General features: G+C 48.1%; 1 protein-coding gene across 5 annotated transcripts in view; it reads left to right on the top strand.

The window, feature by feature from the left end:
* DAGLA (diacylglycerol lipase alpha) overlaps window positions 1-13,207 on the top strand; it is a 71,535-nt gene extending 58,328 nt beyond the window's left edge. For all 5 annotated transcript variants that reach the window (XM_048053074.2, XM_066998820.1, XM_066998823.1 and 2 more), the window contains one exon: window positions 1,869-13,207. In XM_048053074.2, coding sequence (XP_047909031.1) covers window positions 1,869-2,796 — 928 coding nt within the window. In that variant the 3' untranslated portion in view covers window positions 2,797-13,207. The remainder of the gene's footprint in view (window positions 1-1,868) is intronic.
* The last annotated feature ends 6,445 nt before the right edge of the window (window positions 13,208-19,652 follow it).

Here is a 19,652-nt window from a genome sequence, read left to right as displayed (position 1 = left end):
GAACATGGATACGGATTCAAGTGTGTTGGTACAGGACAAGTACAAAGGCAACGTAATGTGAGGGGAGAGCAATTGATGTCCTTTTCGTGAAGGACAAAGCAGGAAGCTCAGTCTGGTGAAAAGCAGGCAAGGGAGAAAGGCACGAGTGCTGGAAGCGTTCCTGCAGGGATTTATTTTTTAAAGCTGGATCATCACTGCTTTGAGCAGTGACATTGGTATTCTGGCAACAGCCAAAAGTTAGAGGTTACATCTTGAAGGCATACCAAGGATTGGCTTTGGGGAAGAGCTTGTAGGGTACGTAAACAGCTTTACATCCAGGAGTGAATGGCAGGGAGACTCCTTGCAGAATTTCAGATAATGTTTGAGGCATGCAGAATACTACAAATTTGCTTTCTTTGTTTCTTGCAAATATATTAAAAAAAAAAAAAGTGGTCAAAGACTTGCCAAAGAATCGGAACATGTGAATTCATGTCAGAATTCCACTATGCAGACGAAACAGGGAAGTGGGAAGATGAGAACAAAGTAACCTGGTCTAGTGGAAGGTGACCCTGCCCATGATGGTGGGGATGGAACTAGATGATCTTTAAGGTCCCTTCCAACCCAAACCATTCTATGATTCTACGATGGTTTGTAGTTGGAGAGCAAATAGGAATCATGATAGAAACAGAAGGCCATCTTAAGAGGCATTCATACCTTTAATAATTTTGTAAAGTGAAAACAGCTCTGTGTATTCTTGCAGTTGATTGCTATAAACATTCCTGCTTGCTTTCCCCTCTGTAAGAATTGCGCCCTGCAAGGGTGAGGTGCAGAATGAGCTCATAAGAAGATATTAAGGACTTGCTAGAGAAAAGCAGTCTCCCGGCCCACGTTCCACATCTAAGTCTAACTGTGCATTCATACTTCAAAGTGTCCTTAGCTGATTCTTCTTCAGTTCTGTGATGCAACCATTCAAAATTAATCTGTCTGTTCCTCAAACAAAGAACAAGTTTACAAAACTCAATTTTGTCATGATTTATAGAACTAACAGTAAGACTCAGCTTGTTGTACAGCTTCTGTTAAACAAACAAACAAACAAAAAACAGACGATGGCACTGTAGACACAAGAGGATTGTTTCTTTGCAAGGGAAGAGCTTCTGCTATGGAGATTTCAGGTAGAGACCCAACACGAAGCTGTGTGTATCTGGGTAGGGTTTTGGAGGAGGCAGGGTTATATGGTCTGTCGTGTGATGCACGGCTGGGTGTCCTTGAGATAACATGAGTGAGATGTACATTTAAAAGAAAGACAACAGCAAATGATATAAAAATGATAGGGCTCTTGTTGCAGAGTGAGTGGTCAGAGATGGTGAAGGAGAGCTTAGACAGGAGCAGAATAGAGGCCATGATGAAACAGCAAGAGAAGGTATCAGCCAATGTTTGGCTACAGCAAGGCTGAGAAAATGAACTAGGTCAAGCAGCAGGGACAGGAGTGGTGCTTTCTATCACAGCAGACCCAAGGTACTGCTTCCTTCTGAGCTGAGTGAAAGCAGAGGAGTCCTGAGATATGAAGGGGAAAGAAACAGAGGAGAGGGCAGAGAGGCTATGGGGAATTGTTAGGGGGAAATGTTGTAGCCTGGTTAAGTTTAATTCAAGATCAAAGTTAGTTTACTGCCTCAGACTCCCTCTTTTTGGGATTCTTGAAATCTGTTCTCAGAACGTTATTACTGTTGAAATTGAAAGAGACGTGTACTGCAGGTGTAGACCACTCTGGTTAGAGCAATGAGGTGCCCTCGGTGTGCACAAGGGAGTCTGTGCCCCAGGCTTGGCTCTTCTGGCAGCTTTTGGTTCTGAGGAGTGATGCAGTCTCACATTGTCTCTGTTTCTCGTTGCAGGAGCAAGTCCCATTCTGAAATTAGCTTGGAGGGGTTTTATGAGACAAAGCCGCTTTCTCCTGTGCAGAAAGACCCTGTGGAGCTGCTGCTCCTGGATACAAAGGAACGTCTGTCTGTGGAGCTACAGGACCGACGTGCTCCTCTTGCAACCATGGAGAGCCTCTCTGACAATGAATCCATCTACAGCTTTGATTCAAGGCGTTCCTCTGGTTTTCGTAGCATCCGGGGCTCTCCCAGCCTCCATGCTGTCATGGAGAAGGACGAGACGCATTGCTTTTATATAGACCCTGCTATCCCCGAGGAGAACCCCTCCCTCAGCTCGCGGACAGAGCTGCTGGCTGCTGATAGCCTCTCCAAGCACTCCCAGGAGACTCAGCCCCCTGAGAATGCACTCAACAGTGGTGGCACTACCCCCCAGCGACGCTGCAGCGAGGAGGGGGCCAGCAGTGAGGGGGACCGTGTTTCCTTAGCCCCTCGTGAGGAGCTGTCCCTCCAGAACGGACGGCTCACTGATGTTCCCAGTCCCCAAGTGCTGGAGTTTGCTGAGTTCATAGACAGCCTCTTCAATCTGGATAGCAAAAGCAGCTCCTTCCAGGACATCTACTGCATGATGGTGTCTGATAGCTCCAGTGACTTTGCAGAGATGCCCAAGTCTGTCAGTGATCAGGAGATCCTGTTGAGGGCACAATATGAACCCAACTTAGTCCCAAAGCCCCCAAGGTTGTTTGCAGGCTCAACAGATCCTTCATCGGGCATCTCTGTCTCACCCTCTTTCCCCCTTAGTTCATCTGGAGAACTCATGGACATCACTCCCACAGGCGTGAGCAGCCAGGAGTGCCTGGCCACTGACAAAATCCGGACTTCCACCCCCTCTGGGCATGTAACCAGCCCTGCCAAGCAGGAGGACCTCATGATTTCAGCCCTTTAGTGCAGGGCAAAGGGGTGCGGCTCTGAGAGCTGATCCCGTAGGCTGCGTGCTGGGATAATACTTGGAGGAGGTGGTCATCAGGCAGTTCAGATCGGCAGAGACAGCTGGAAACATTCCTTCTGGGGTGACACGGTGGTGGCACACTATCTGGAGGATGGATTGTGCTCGAGTCCCATGCTTATAGCTGGGATAAGAAGCCTTGCCTCACAAGGCCTGCTACACGGAGAGGGTCTGAGTCAGTAAAGGTAGATGCAAGTTCCCTACCTCAGCCTGTCTCATTTCATATAAGAGGCAGATTCCTTGCCCAAGGGCACCTGCTGAGTTTGGGAGTGAGATGCCCTGCTTCAGGGAGTCCTCTGGGGTAAAGCTTCTCTGAAGCTTGAGGGTTAGATAGACAGAAGCAAGGGGGCCAGGCCAGATCACCCCCTTGGTACCGTTTCAATAGTTTTGGAAATGAGCGGATTGAGACTTTGGGCCCTGTTGCACTACCATGTCGGATCTGGCCCAAGATCCAATTCGTCACACTTCCATGGGGATTGCTTTCCTAGGACACACTCTTGTTTTAAAGCCATTGGGGCTGTATTCTCTCCAAATGCAGCCTCCCTTTCCCTGGCCAGGCACAGCAAGAATCGGTCTGGCACTATTTTCTCTCCCCTGAGTACTTCTGTGTTCAATGACCACCAGGCTGCTCCTGAGAGGAAAGGAAATTGTTCTGAAGAGCCAAAAGCCCTCTGCCATGTCCCTCTTTTGCTGGAAAGAGTCCTCCTGTGGATGCCATCATCATCACTTCTCAGTTCCCTGGACTGCTCTGAGCTGGCGACATTCCTACAGGACTGACAGGATTCTCATCTCAGAGCTTCATGGATGGATCAACTTAAAAATATTTAAAAAAGCTTGTCAGCACCCAGCATTATTTGCTAGCTCCCTGCGGAGCCTGGGAGCCTCTCCTGGACCCCGCTGGGTCTTCACACCACCCGTATGCAGTAATCACAGATCAGTGCCAGCCTCTGTCATTGGGAGTTCAGGGAAAAGATGAACTTTTACTAAGTATTGAAATTTTTTGTATGTTTACAGAGCTGCTAAGCTTTATGGAAGGTATTTATTAAGCAAACAGGGAGGCTTTCTGTAGGCAAGAAGCATGTTCATTCTGTCCTTCCTGTGCCATTCCCTCTGGCAACTGAGGGGGAGAGAGGGTGCGCAAGTATGACTGCGAATCCCCTGCTTTTGAAGTGGAGTAGGGTGTTGGGAGAACCCCTTGGATCAGAGTCTGGGGGAAGCTGCGCGTCCCTTGCCCACCCTCACTTGTCCACCTCCCTGTTGCACAATGTGTTACAAAGCTGGACCAAGTCATTAGCAAAACTACCTGAGCACTGCTGTGCAGAGCCTCAGTGCGCAGAGGAGCCTGCTAGAGCTATCTAAGCAGTGAATTTCTGATGGTGGAAGCATGAAAGAAACTACCTATCTAGAAAGTTAAACGTACTGTGACCTGGTGAAATCCTTTAACTGACAAAACACCCTCATAGCAAAGCTCAGCGGAGTTACCAGTCAGTCTCAGTGGAGCTCTGTCCTCCCTCAGTGGAAGAGAAAATCCTCTCTTAACTTCCCTGTAATGCCAGGGATGTTACTTCCCCCTCTTTAGCTGTGGTGTTTCCATTGTGGGAGGATGCCGTGCTTCCCAGGAGCTTGGTTCATGACGACTCCCTGGGCTCCCGGTATCCCTCAGCCTCTGGCTGCGTTTGCTGAGTGGCCTCTGGAAGCCCCAGTGATGGATCAGGGCTTTGCTGGCCTGGGTGCTGCACAAACCAGGCCCGAGTGGTATCAGATACCATCACATCAGAACAGGAGCCCTTTAGAGCCAGTGTGCATTGATGTAAATGACTTCAGGTGCACAGAAATGAACTGGACTTTGTCCAAGTGCTGATCTCCCACTCAATTTAATGTGGGATACTGTACCCCCTGCTCCTTAGAAATTACAGGGCCTCTAGAATTGCAGGGACTTTGTTAAACGGGCAGTAAAATATTGTCCCTGTGCTTTGGGTTCCAAAGGGGACCTTTTCTATACAGTCTTGAATTGGAGGGAAGAAGTCCCTCTGAATTCAATGTAATTTGTAAAAGAAAACACATTTCATTCTGAGCAACAAGAAGTTACTGTTTGGTTTGTAGGTCCTTCAGAACAGAGCAGTGTTCCCCTTGCTGAGAGGTTGTGTAGTTCAAGAGCTCACACAGAACAGCTGTGGAAGTGCCATCAGGTCATCCACTATTGCAGACCACAGGGTAAGGCTGAACTGCTGCAGATAGCCTAGAAGCACGACTAGAAGCACTAAAAAGGTGGTGTCCAGGAATATGTACAATGAACTGGGTAGTTTTGAGGGGAAAGGGAGCTGAAGCATAGGGAGACTAAGGCTAGCAGGCTAGCTCAGCTCCCGATGCAGACTGCTGACATGCACGTACAGTGGGGAAAAGGATTCAATCTTCACTTCTGCCTTTAATTTTTGGCAGAAGGTGGGTAGTAATAACACTTAGCACTTCAGCAGAGCATTATATCTGCAAAGCACTTTACAAACATTGATGAAAGAATCATCTCTGTCCCTGGCAGTGAGGTATTAGGAGAAGTCTCTCTGAGACTAGGTAGAACTACTGGTGCCCTACCCGAGGATGGTGGGGAGATGACTCAAGGTGAGGAAGGTGGATAGCCTCCCTCTTAAGAAAAAAAAGTTGTTTCAGTAGCGACCTGATGATGTTTAATGGGTCGCAATATTGCACTAGAAAGTCACTTCTGACCTGGGTACCTCCCTTATGTCCTGGAAAACACAATCATTGTGTGACTGTTTCCTTCTCTGTGCCATTGGAACTGCGTCCTGGGGGAATGGGTTGACCTTGTCCCGACCAGCTGTAGCAGGAAACAGTTTGGCATGCTGGATTTTTCCGTTTTGTGCTCTGTGATTATTAGGCTTCTTTTGAAAAGCCTGGAAATGCCTAATGCTTGTGACCTGGCCTTGCCATATACCAAGGCAGTAAAGGTACAAGAGAAACCTCAAAGTTAAAGTTCTAGTTGCATCGCATTGGGGGTGATTCTTGTTTTCCATTACTCTATTGACAAACAGATCTGTTCCCAGTCCTCACAAAAAGCCCTTGCTAAGTAGTTCCATGTTCTTTGCATTATTTCTGCTTTAAATGGCTGAGTGTCTTCATTCTTATCCCTCCTATGCTGTAGGATTGTTTGGACAGGCTGGTCTCCTATTCTATCCTGACAAAGTATATCTGGAAAGGTACAAATGCATGCTAAATCTGTAGCTACCTCCTTCATTCATACTGCATACTACTGCTTGCTTTCTCTGCCCTCACTCCACTCTGATGTGTAGCTCTCTTTGGAAACATGAAGCTTCTTCGGATTTCTTAACCTCTCAGCTTCTGGTTCCTACTCTTAAGCTTTGTGCCTTTTAATGTTTGTATGCTTCCTTGATATTTCAGTGGGATGTTCCACCCCGTGAGGAGGCAGTGCTGGAAGAGCAGTTTGTAGTGCCTGACACGCTGAACCTCAGTAAAGCAGATGATAGTTCATCCAGTTCAATAGCACATCCTTAAATCCCCTGAGGTTTATTGGCAGAGGAGTGGAGCTAAGACCACCAGGTTCCTGGAGAGCAGAGAGTGGGCTTTGTGCACCTTAAAAACAAAGCATAGTAAGTGAAACTATATACACCAATGCAGCTTTGCCAAAGAGTCTAGCACAATCTTTCCACAATCCCCTGGTGCAGCAGATTTCAGCTGACTGCATAAGGACAGGACTTGATGTGTTTGTTCATGATGTTCTCAGCAGACAGTAGTGGAATGTGATCCCAAGGCCTTGAAACACTCGGGGGCAGCAAGGAGGGCCGTTAGCTAGGTGTCTGTTGAACTCTGTCCAACAGCTTAGGGAACAGCCTCCGACCCCGCCCCGAACTTGCTCAGAGGTTGTGAAGGGTTCAGTACTGTTGTCTGGTTTTCACGTCTACAGGCTGTCCTCCAACCCCTTTGGGTGTGTCCACTGTGGAAGAAAATCTTTGATGATATTCTAGGAAGTTTTGATAACCAAGCCCTTAACGTGTAATGCTGGCTGGCTGCATTTTTTGGAGGCTCTTCTGCATCAATAATAATTGCTTTTATTATTGTTTTAATTGCAGTGGTGCCAACATAGACAGAATTCTGCTGTGTTTATATGCACAAGTGCTAAACAAAAGGACAGCCCTTGCCCAAAACCTAGCATTATCCCGTCTCCTTCTCTGTGGAGCTTCCCTCTCCATTTGGTACGTGCATTTTCTCCTAAAGCTGTTGCTCTAACCTTTCCTCTTCTCCATTCCTGTTACTGAACGAGGAGCTACCTTACCTGTCGTTGTGGTTACACCATCTCAGGATGATGGTGTCAGTGGTGTCTTGGTCCACATCCTTGGAAGCACCACTTAAAAAGCTATCCCCGATGATCTCGTGATGACCCAAAACATGGGTGAATGGGATTCCAGATGCTGTGTGTCTTCCCAGGATATTCTTGATGCACTTGAGAAAGCTGCTGCCTTCTGTGGCAGATGAGGCTATCTAGAAAGGTCAAAGCATTCTCAACACCAAGAGGGTCGTTAGATGCAAATGTGGTATCTCCAGCTTTGCTTACCTCGTTTCTGGTCACTGTTTTCAGTGTTTGTTCATAATTTCTGCAAGTTTCAGAACTTCATTCAAAGTAAACTGCAGTTGTATGAGACATGTTGCTCTCTACTGTGGACTGAGATGCCAAAGCTAGTTGTGAGCACAGGTATTCAAATCCAAAGGTTCCTATTTATGTGCTTTTATGATGCTGTTACGTAAATTGCAATAGCAGCTGCAGATCCCAAGCAGCAGTAGGATTTAAGTGGGAAGTAGTTGCTGCTGCCAGTGAACAACGGCACATGAGAAAGGCGAAGCACCAAGCGTGTTTGGTGCGTGTGCTCCTTGGAGCTTCTCCTGCTGCAGGAGTCTTTTGTTACTCTGTACCTGGTCTCCATCAGAGGAAAGAGAACAGGGCTGTTGTGTATGAAGCCCAACAAACTGAATGAATATGGCACTATTTTTTTAGGTATTTTTTTAGGTACTTTTTAAGGTACTCCTAGTAAGGTTGCCCTCTGCTCAGTTTCAGTGTTTGTAATCTGGGCCTAATTAGGAGGGTTTTTAAAATCTTCCCTTAATATCTTGGATGATTTTGTTTTGTTGTCAGGTGTCTTTTTGATTAGTCACTGCTCTGGATTCAGTGGTCTCAGTCTTAATGTTCTCTGAAGCTCCTCCATGTTTTTGATTAATATTGCTTCCCAGTTTTAAATTCATTTTAATCCTTGCCGCACCCTGTTTTCAGACTGAGTGATGAGATCTCTACATGCTTGAGAGCATCCTGTTGAGTTGTAAAAATGTCCTCTTGTAATATATTCTTCGTGCACTTAACTGATATTAATTGTTGCTGAAATGCATGTGTTGGTGTATTTAGAACTTTCCTTTTGTAGCTATATCATTGCAAGGAAGACAGGGAGAAGGAGCTTCAGTCTCAGCCAGCCCCAAATGCATGTTTTGCCCTTTCATCGTATTGGCACCCTGATACTTGCCACTTTCCTAGGATACTTGTCAGGTCTGGTGGCAAAACTGGATGCATGTTACCCTGACTATGCAAACAGTGCCTGGGCTCTTCTACGGATTTTAAAATCTGAAGAAATGGATTTCTAAGTGTAGTGAAATTTGTGGGGGTGTCTTTTATCTGCTGAGTTATCTACTGAGTTACAAGCTCCTGCTTGTTTCTGCTGGATGCCATTTGCATATGCAAGTACTGCGTATACTTGTCAGTGCTGACCACATCTAGATGTCATGAGGCCTGGGACACTGGAGGGCATTCTAGCCTACCCTGTTGCATTTCCACGCTCAGCAGAAGCACTTCTGTGTTCACCCAGAACCCAGGAATTGGCTAGCCTGGAGCTCTGCTTGGTGCTGTGTTCCCGCTGTGCTTATGTATATCCACTGCTGGAATATTCTCTTCCCTCAGCAGTAAGAGGACATTGTGGCTGCAGCAGCTTTTCTTGCTTGGCAGCAAGGGCAGCAGTAGTATTTGATCTCCTTTTTTTTATTTTTTATTTTTAACGGGATGATCTTCTGCAGGCAGTAGTTGCAACCATGTTAAGCCACACAGGCTGGTAATTTGCCAGTAAAGTGGTTTACATTTAAATACTTGAAAAGTTTTCAAAGACCTTTAAAAAATCTTCAAATGTAATGCAAATACTGGCAGACATTTAAAATAACCTCTGGTCCTCAACAAACCTAGCAGCTTTGCTTTTTGCTTAAAAGCTCTTTCGGCTTTCCTCCCTTTTGTAGCGTTACACTTCTTTCTGCTCAGACAATTGAAGTCTGAGATGCCTTTTGCTGACAATCCTTCTATGCTGTCACTTGTTTGTTATCCCTTCCTGTGTTTAAACTTACCCCACCAAAGCTGGATTTTTGCTGAGCTGTTCTTTAATTATGCTGCTGCAAACAGACTCTCAGAACTCCTCTTCACTTTAGGAAGTCTAAAGACAATCTCTGCAATCCTCTTTCTCATAGGAAAAGCATAGGGTGTGTAAATATTTATTGTCTAAATGTTTCCTTGGTAGTTCTGTAGCAGCAGAAGTAATGAGTTACAGAAATACCAGGAAGCGAAAGGAAAATGGTAGAATGATTAACACACTGAACCTGAAAGCTCAGTGTAAAAACAAAGATTTAACAAGCATATGTTTCTTAGCATGTGAAACATCGGCTTCTTCCCTGTCTGCAGTGTACAGGTGCCTTCTTACCCGCCTAATGAAAGGGAGGGTTGGAAATTCAGCAGTTGTTTTGCGCATACTGCTCTGATGCTCTGAATGAAGGAGTATGCACCTCTGAAGCACTGGAAAGCATCGTCTGAATCAGGCTTTTTGCACATCTTTCTCAGGGCCCGTTCAGTACTGAACTGCAGAACTGGATGTAGGGAAGAACTGCATCTCTTGTGCCAAAGCTCCCCCTCATGGTGCTCCTGTGTGGAGGAGGCTATGCTCTGTGTCACAGGCAGAGTGCATCCTGCTGGGAGGCAAGCACTGCTCTTTCTCTGCAGATATGGGAAGAGGGAGTGAAGGGAAGATCCCATCTGAGAGATGGGACTTGATCTGGGTGTTCCTTGCTCTCTGGTCAGGCGGTCATGCTGACATTATAGTTCGTTCATGTGAGAGGTATGTGAACCAGATCGTACTGATATTCGGTGATGTCCTTTTCCCCTTGCCAGCTCTAGAGTGGGTGGTGTGCCGGCTCCGTTCCCTCCAAGGGAGGAGCTGCTGCCCCTTGCAGTGAGATGTGACAGGTTCGATGGCAGGGGTCAGCCTGAGCTTGGTTTGCTTCAGAGTTTTATATTCCAGTTCAGAGCAGGGCCTTCGCTGCCCAGGTGGGTGGGTATTACATGAACCAGAGCCAAAACCCTTCTAATTCGTAAACTGTTGGTAGAATTGAGAAGTGGTTTAGGAAGGAGATCTTTCATTGTATGACAGTCGCCCACTGTGCGGAGAGCAGTATGTTCTGCAGAGCAGCAAGGCTGTTGGCTTTCTTGTGTGGCTGGAGCACTGCAGGCTGCCAAACTTCTGTGCTTCTTTCTTCACCATCTCCCAACTGTTTCTGCATCCAGCGCTATGTACCAGAGCTGGTATGCTCTGCACATAGTATGAGAGGATGTTGCTAGCCTAAACTTTGGCTGCTAAAGGCCTTGCATACTGGAAATATGAAGGAATTGAGGAGCAGTTCCTAGCTTGGTCACAGTGACTTGCAGTCCTAAAAAGCATCAGGAAATATACGCAGCTGTCCACGAGCACTTTGCTGTCTCTATTGTTGTTGGTTTCTTTTCTGCTTATCCTCTTGAATTCATGCCTGTTGTGCCTTTGTTTTCCATTGGCTTGAGGTGCAGGCCTCCTACTTGGGATCAGACAACTACCTTCCTCTCCCACTTTGTGGTGTTTCTTCTCTGACTGTACGAAAGGAGATGTGGTGTGTCCAGGGACTGGTTTAGAGTCATCCTTGCTACAGGTCCCCCTCTTTCTGCCTCAGCTAGGACTTGTCAGATTTCCTCACTGTCCCCTGCTCACTCAGGTGCCCTGCTCACTCAGGTGTCATCTCCAAGTGCCAGCAGCAAAGCCTGACCCGAGGCAGGATGCTTCCTCCTACCCGCACCGCAGTTACCCTGCAGCCCCCTCCTGTGCGGTAGGAAGGGAGGACTTCCCAGCATTTCTGACCTGTGGTGTATGTGACCTCAGCCAGTGTTTAACAGGTCTGTTCGTGAGTAAAACTTCCTCTCAGGTCTATTCAGGAGTAAAACTCCTCTACTCAAGATCTGACTTTTTTTTTTTTTTTTGCAAGGACTTAAGCTGAAAGGGACCTAACACATTCTGAACTGTCCACTGCAGTTTTGATTTTACTGACGTTCCCAGACTGGTTCTGGAACAGCCATCTTCCACAGGTAATCTATTTTTCGAGGGTCGGGCATTCTTGTAGCTGTCACTGCTGTGTTTGATGCCTGACCTCACCACGTCACCCTGCACTTTGTTTTTCACTTACTGAACTTTCCTATCCACCCAGCATATCTGTATGATGAGGGAACCTTAATCTGGCTACTTATTTCTGCAAGAACATTTAACACAGCAGCACAGAAACAAGCATTAGCTTTTTTTTTTAAATTGGGATTCCACTGCCCTGCTTTCCATCTGGTGCTTTGTGCAGTTCTGATGGCTCAGAGTTGGAGGTACCTGGTGCGTGTTGGCAGTACCAGGACGAGGGAGCAGCCCAAAGCAGCATGTGCGTCATGCAGCACTCAGGCTGGCTGAGCGGCACTTGTCTGTGCCGTCTGTCCTGCCGTGATGCATAGCTTCAGGCGTGTTGTCTGCGCAAAGCAATCACAATATGGTGTGCTTGCTAGACTACTACCAGGCACCTTTTTAGGGTCTTACCTCCGTTATCAGCATGTCCACAGTGCTCAGTGTCTGGTGGCCCAGCAGCATCATCTGCAGCTGCTGAGGCTACGCAGCTTCCCAGCTTTCCCTCCACAAACACTGCAGTTGATGGCAGAGGTGATGTCCAGGGAATAGTCTCAAGCTCCTTCCTTTCTTTGTTGTAAACTTAATTACTAATGTCAACAGGGATTATATCTGCATGCTTGGGACAGCAGGAGAGGAGCGCTCTGCCCTTTAAGACCCTTTCCTTTAGCTCAGTTGTCTGCTGCCATGTCCTGCTGTGACAGCCACTAGTCTTGCCTCTCCTCCTGTATGGCTGTGAACGAGCAGAGACAGCAAGGCCAGAGGAGCTGTGGGAAGCTGTTTCCCTTCTCCTCTTTTCGTGCTCTTTAGTGCCAGCCGTGCTGGGTGGAGCCCAGCTGCACGGCCTCTGTCTGGCAGGAGCTGTCTGCTGGTGCGGCGCTCCACGCAGCGATGGCACACAGCAACTCCCTTGCCTCCCGCTCCTCTCTCTCTCAGCAGACACCAATGCCTCTATGGAAAAAGCCCTTCTGCCTGCTGTCACCTATCTCACGTCATGTGCTGGGGCAGCTCAGACTCTAGGGTAGCTGTGAATTAACTCTTTGACCCCAATTGCCTCTTTATAGGTAAAGCCTTTTGTGTTTATGGGTGAAGCAGCCCTTCTAGGGAGCTCTGACTGCCTCTTGCAGGACTTGGAGCACTTGCATATGCAATCAGGGGGAAAACAGCACAGGATCTTGTGTCCCCATGCGCAACTGACAGGGCACTGCCTGTCCCAGGAATGCTGCCCTTCAGATCCCTGCTCCGAGCTGCCCCAGCATGAAGACTACAAGGAAACTAAAGCACTCTTCATGTGCCATTCTCATGTGACTTTTTGTACCTATGTATGAAAGATCTAAACTAATATTGCTGTAAAGAAAGATACAGATTAATATAGCATATTATATAAAGATATATGTATATAAACTTTTCTGTATATTGTATGGCACTGTGTATAAAATGGATGTAGAAGCATGACTGGTGTATGTGACTGTTCCCAAGTCTGACCTGGAGAATGATAGTTGTGATTTGCCTGGGGTCATGTCCCAAAGGATTGTGCGTGAGTTTGAGAGTTGGAAAAACCCACACTGTGCTCTCTCATTGCAGTGGGTCGAGGCCTAAGATGTTGGTGCATCAGTACAGCTGTCTGGAAGGCTCTAGGGAACAATTCAGGTGACAAATGGGGCCGTTTGTCTCCTCGCTGGCTCTGTCTCTTCTGGATCTCAGTCTTTGATGGAATGGGGGAAGCATCTCTGTCCCTTGACACTTATGTTAGAATCACAGAATCATTAAGGTTGGAAAAGACCTCCGAGATCATCTGGTCCAACCATCCACCTACCACCGCTATTACCCAATAAACCACGTTCTGACCTCTCCTTAAACACCTCCAGGGATTATGACTCCACCACTTCCCTGGACAACCTGTTCCAATGCCTAACCACTCTTCCTGAAAAGAATTTTTTCCTACTATCCAACCTGGACCTCCCTTGACACAGCTTGAGGCCGTTCCCTCTTGTCCTGTGAGAGAGCCTCACGTCCTAGAGAGCCCTGCCTTTCTGTGTGGCAGTCACTAGCTCCAGCGTGGCCCTGTGCAGCCAAGGGTGGAAGCAGCAGGAGACTCAGCTCTAGCAATTTCTCTTAGCTTGATGGTTTTAGCTATCAAGTACTAAAATTCAACATGCCGTACACAAAGACATTAGTGTGAACAAAGGCAGTTGAGTAAGAGTGATTCTTTGGAAAGGTATGAGAAAGCGGCAGGGAGAGGGGGACTGAGTGCAGGCAAGAATAGTGTAGGAGCCTACCCTGTGGGAAAAGGGCAAGGTGCTGGAATTTTTCTGCAAAGAAGGTGAGTTCAAATCGGTGAGCAAGTTTCACAGAAGCTTGGCAGTAAGTGCCCTGCAGAGCAAGGGGCACATCTTTGTGTAGGTTTGTAAGGCGGCACTATGCCTGGTGCTGTTTACAGATGAATAATGCTATAGTAATATATATTCTAGAAAGGGAAAAGCAACGCTGTGACTATGGTGTTAGAGGGAGAAGGAGAAATAAGGGAAGTCAGTGGAACAGGTTCAGCAGAGGAACAGGAGCTTTCTGACCAACCATTAGAAATGCAGGAAAAGGAATGCCTGGAAGAAAATAATCCTATTAATGGCTGCATGGAATAGTTGTAGTGGTTGTTCCTGAAGAGACTAAGTACTATCAGGGAATTAAGAGCTCAAAGGTGGCTGAACTACTGAGTTCCTATAAAAATGCCTGTAAAAAGCGATGGTATGTGTAAGTGCTTGCTGATGCTTTGCTTGTTTTTTTTTTTTTTTTTTTTTCCCCTGCCCAGAACTATATCAGGTAGTCTCATAAAAAGATATTACTTCTATAAACACTTCCTCTCATGAGGAAAGAAAGACATTAAACTCTGCATACTACTCTTGTATAAACATGAAATAATCCACGCTTAGGAGTGCCTGTTTTAATATAGTTACTAAGGAGAAAGTATATGAATGTGTACACAGCAGGCACTGCGGATGTTGCTTTAAAACCTGTTTTGCTATTAAAAGCCTTAGCTATTGGACATAGCGAGGGATGTAGCTGCTATTTCCCAGATGACTCTCTGGCTTTTTGGTATGTTGGTGGCTGTTGGAGAAATTTACAGCTTATTGAGGAAAGTTTTCCAACCAGCAGCCCATAAAGCATCCAGAATTACACCTGAAAACAAATTTTCTGACGATTTGTAAACCAGACTAATGCATTCCCAAGCAAAAAAAAAGAAAATGGGTGTCAACTAATGGAAAATATGTAAGTAGTTAAAGCTGTAATCTAATTTTTAAATGACTCGTAAATGGCAACCACAGTAACAACACTTCATAAGCTGGTTCAGTGTCTTTTTTTCATGTGCTAGGTTGTCCTTCAGTTAGAAAACAGGAAAAAGAAAAGGTTAAGAAACAGAGATCTGGAGGTGATTGTGCAGAAAGTATGCTTTAAAAATTCAAGGTGCAAGAGGTTTCAAAAGAGGTACTGTTTCAAAAGAGGTAATGGTCTGGTCAGTTGTATTACATAAAGCCTTACTTGACCAAGTGATCCTTCTTGGGAAGAATGTTAAGGGAAATAAAAAGAACGTCTGGAAGGATTTCTAGCTAGGTGATGGCTCTAGCTAACTTAGTTCTTTCAATTAATAGTACAATAGAGAACACAGGGATGCTGCTTGCCATTGCAGGGTGACTTTTGCTTGTTTTATGAGGCCAGATGGGTACAAAGCGATCAGGAGCCAGGTCAGCCTGCCCCAGTGTAAGGAGAGGCTTGGAAAAACTGTAGAAATGGAAGAGCGGTGGGTGGTGGTGTGTCAGGCCCTGACAGCAGCGCTGGGCATGCAGAGGGGTGCGACTCATAGAGCGAAGGGCTGCGTTGCCTGCATGTGTTGCTCTGAAACCTCAGAATACGCATGCTTTTCTATAACACTAACTATCTGAATTTCCCTGCCTTCTCAGCGATCTCTGGTTATGCTGCTCTTCTTCCAGTAACAGAGCTTCCTTGAAAGGCAAGCCCAGCGTTTGTGAGTTCGTTTGTTCCTATGAAAGTCAGCACAGGAGCTCAGTCAAGCTTGGATTTGTTTGTCTGGAGATGCAGAAGCTGGTGTACGATGCTTGCCTGCGGTTGGTGTGCCTGCTCCATGGTGTCCCGTGTCGCTCGGCCGTGCTGCAGCAGAGGGTGCTGTGCCCGTGCTCACTGTGCTGCCTGCCTTGGGCACCTGCCCTCTGTAGGGGTTCTCCGAAATGCTGCTTTCTGCCTGCTCCCGGCGCTTGCTGTGCTGCTGGTGAGTGCAGGCCTGGGGATGACAGGCCTCAGCAGTACCGTGAACTGGCACGAGCTCTGTGGGGAAAAGCCCCAGAAATGAGTGCAGCAGGAGCTCCTTCCCAACCTGCCCAAGGAGTTTTCAGGTTTCTCGTGCTGCCCTAGTTGTTCTGAATCCCAGCAGTGCTGGTGCGAGCCCCCGTGCTCCTGGTAGCAGCTGGGGTGCCAGGGCACAGAGGTTTCCTGGAATGGGTGTCCCTCGCTGGTGACCTTCCTTTATCCTTTTTCTAAATCAATGGTGGTGTTCTCTCCATCTTGGGAACAAACCTCTCGCAGTTAATGAATAACCAGCGAGGGATTTATCAGTGCCATTTTCTTGCCGAGAGGAGATAACAGAGCGAGCCTGCAGCAGTCAGCTTCCGCCTCCAGCAGTGTGGGAGCTACCTTGGGTGTGTACGGGGCGTTGGGGAAGGGTGAGGTTGCATCCTCTGCCGTCTCACCCTGTCCTCTGGCTGATCACGAAGGAGGCTTCCAGCCTCTGCATGAGGACTCAGCAGAAGGAGGCTGCCCTGAGAAGGACTCTATGGGATGGATCTCCTTGGGCTGGCCGAGCTCCACCGGCCTGCATTGGCCCTCATGGCGGTGGCTGCACCCCCGGGTGCCAAAATGCTTGTACGTGGGGAGTGTTCCTGGATGAGTGTGTGTTCGTGCACCAGCCCTGCTGATCAGTACTGATCTCTGGGGGCTTCGCCGGAGGACACGTTCCTGAGCTTTGATAGTTTGTCATGTCTGCCAAGGCCTCTGTGTGCACCGCTGGGACGTTTTTGTTCTCTGTGGTTCTTTGCTGACAGAGCCAAACTGGTCGCTTTCTGTGGCTGCGTGTTGATTTGAGACATCTTGCCCCAAAAGTACAGGGGGTACCTCTGCTCATCTTTTTCCTCTGTTTTGAAGACAAACCAGAGCTCTTGGGAACGGAGGCTCTTCCCTGAGCATTTTTTGCATCCTTCCAGCTGAGGCGGCGGCTCCCAGCAAGGCCCGCTGGAGTTCCAGTTTGCCTAGAAACTGGCAGGAGTTGCAAGTGAGAGGCAGCCCGAGCAAGCAGTGTTTTGTTTAGGTGGCCGCACAACTTCCATTATGAAATGCCTTCGTTCTGCACAGCTGGCAGGGGGCTCCCAGAATAACCACGCTTGCTGAGAAGGGGAAGAATTGCAGCAGTGTTTGAGGCAAGGAGACACTATAACACAAAGATGAAAGCTGTTGGGCAGCTTAGAGAGAGAGAGAGAGACAGCCAGACCCATGGAGAGGAAGAGATGTATGTCGGGGCTGGGGGAAGAATTCAGTGTACCTTGATTTCATAGGACTGCCTGCTGGCTGCCTCAGAGGAACCCATAGAAAAGGATGCTTGCTGTGTGAAGCTGGAGGGTAAGGAGAAAGGGTCTTGAAGGTTGGAATATTTGTGTAAGTGCAAAACTGAGGAAAGGAATCAACCGACTGGACTTGTGGCGTGATCCCTGGTTCTTCAGCTGGCCTATTTAGACTTGCTGAATCCAGTTACGTCAGCAACGTTCAAGGGAGAATGGGTTTGAAATGTCAGGGAGCACAGAGCTGGCTGTTCCCACCATGCCTTCATTCAGCATCACCTCGCGTGCAAGCAGGGCGAGCTCTGCTGAGCTGGGAAGTGCTGGTGGTGTGGCAGGGGGCATCTGGCAACAGAGTGAGAGCAGAGAGGAGTGGGTTCACTTCTGCAGGCAGGCTGCTCCCGGCATGCTGGCAGAGCAATCTAGGATGTACCTTACACATCCATGATAACCGTATCGGCGGCGTTGGAGCTAACAAGGCCAATGACCCCAGAGCGAATGACACTCTCCTTTGTACTGCGCTAGCGTTACCTCTTGCTGCTCTATTTGCATTTCCCTCTGCCTTTCTGTGTCCTCAGGCAAAGCCCAATTACAGGAACAGGAGGAAGGTGCCGAGTTCAACAAAAGGAAGTTTTGATAGAGTATAGTAGCAGGAAACAGAGCAGTGTTAAGGCTCTCATCCTTTCCCCTGTGCCCCCAGCTCAGCAGAAATGTCACACGTGTGCTCCCCCGATTTGTCTCCCTTCTGAGCCATCCAGATCACAGTGCCTCCTGCCTGAGGCCATCAAGTGAGGTAAGAATTGGAGAGAACAGCAGGCATCTGAAACGCTCTGTAATCTTGCCAGCTAGTTCACACCCTGTGCTGTGCATCCTCTGCTTGATACCACAGCTCTTATGTATGCCAGCAGCAGTATCTTGCTGGCCTACCACAGTGTAGGTCGAAACCTGACCCTCCGTCCCACCTGCCTTCTGCTGTTGAGACACAAAATAATCCCCTTCTCAGCCGTGGTCATCCAAGAGACTATACACCAGCCTTTGGCTGCAAGCCTCAAGCTGCTGCATCCTGTCTCAGTGAGGTTTCCAAACACTTTTTCCTCCATCCCAGCATCCTTCTTCTCTGCATCCCCACTACATTACATTACCTTAAGGGATTTCAGCCTCAAATGCTGGCTAAGGGTGTGAGAGATCCTTATTTTCCCCACACAGGTTAAATTTAGTGTTAAGCCAGGCTGCCCTACGTGAAGGGGTGGCACAGAGATGTGTTCACTGTCAAATTCAATGGGATCTGAGCCAGACTCCACCGCATGTTCATTTCAGAGCAAGAGAACACAGCTGAGGTGAGCGGTCTCTCTGTGACATCTGGCTGGCACGGACCACGGCAAATACAGGGCGCAGTCCCCGCGGTGTGACCTCTTCAGTCTGTGATGAGATGCGGGACAGAACCTGGCTCTGTGTGGCGCTGCCCCTGACGGGGTCTGGCGGAGGGGCAGTACCAGGGGAGCGCAGCCTCGGGCAGCGGTTTAGCTCCTCGCTGCAGTGTGACGTGGGCGGTCTGGTGGTGCTTTCCTCTTGCTTCCAGGTTGGATTTTCAAAGGCACAAGGGGCAGGTAAGCACCCGGTTCCAACCGAAAACTGATGGGGATTGATTCCAACCCCCGGTTGGTTCCTATCGGAACTTCGTCCTTACGTACATGTCAGGAGAGAGAACGCTTCAGGAGCAATAGTAAGGTTGGAAAGCATTATACAGGATAGCAGTAGGGATTTGTGAAACAAGGAAGTAGGTGCTTTCTCTGGTGCACTAGGGAGGCGGGATTCCTGGACTCTTCAGAGTTCTAAATTCATTCTTTCTGCCCTGATAAATCAAGAAATACTGGAAATATTAGACTTACTTAGATTGCTGCGATTCTAAAGCAAGCTAAGGTTTACAGCTTTAAAATCTGTAATCTTCTCTGGCGGTTTCTTTTGTTGGATCAAAAATGGACGCTGCCGATAGCTGTTAAGTGGTAGCACAGAGGAGCAGCACGCAGCTTATGTGGCTGACGGCATCCCAGAGGAGCAGCATGCTGTATGGAACGCAAGTCTGAATCCTGCGCCTGCAGAGTCTTTCCTAAGCACTGTCACTTGCCTTGCAGCCCTTGAAATCCAGCTGTGAGCTCTGTGAATTCCTTAATCAGGTCAGTCAATCTGATGAGCTCTTCCCGAGCTCTTCCCGAGCTCATCTGAGGGTTTCCCAAAGTGCCTCGAACCAGTTAGCTGGTGAGATCTGCAAGCTCCCCAGCTCTGCCTGCCAGCACCATCCCGCAAACTAAGCGTTGTAAAACAACCGAGAGAACCCCGGAGCTGAGCCTGGTTCTGTTGCCGACTTGCTGTGAGACCTCTGAAGTCGCAAAAGGATTCGTTCCCAAATGGGGTCTCTGTTAGTGAGTGAGTAGTGATGTCTCCCTGACGCTCCTGCTGCCGGCAGCGAAAGGCCCTTGGCTTTCTGGTGGCCTTGCTCAGCACTGGGGCTCGGGGAGGTGGGGTGCAGGAGGTGGGAGCCTGCGGGGACGTGGCTGGGGCAGAGCACACGGGTGCACAAGGCCAGCGCTGCGTGAGAGGGAGCTTTGTCACCAGCTTTCTGGCTCCCCTCATTGCCTGCATTCCCGTGGCGTTACTAATCGAAGCTGTAGTCTTCGCT

Source organism: Anser cygnoides, chromosome 5, assembly GCF_040182565.1.
Source record: "Anser cygnoides isolate HZ-2024a breed goose chromosome 5, Taihu_goose_T2T_genome, whole genome shotgun sequence".
Taxonomy (NCBI): Eukaryota; Metazoa; Chordata; class Aves; order Anseriformes; family Anatidae; genus Anser; species Anser cygnoides.
This window is presented reverse-complemented; position numbering and strand designations above follow the sequence as displayed.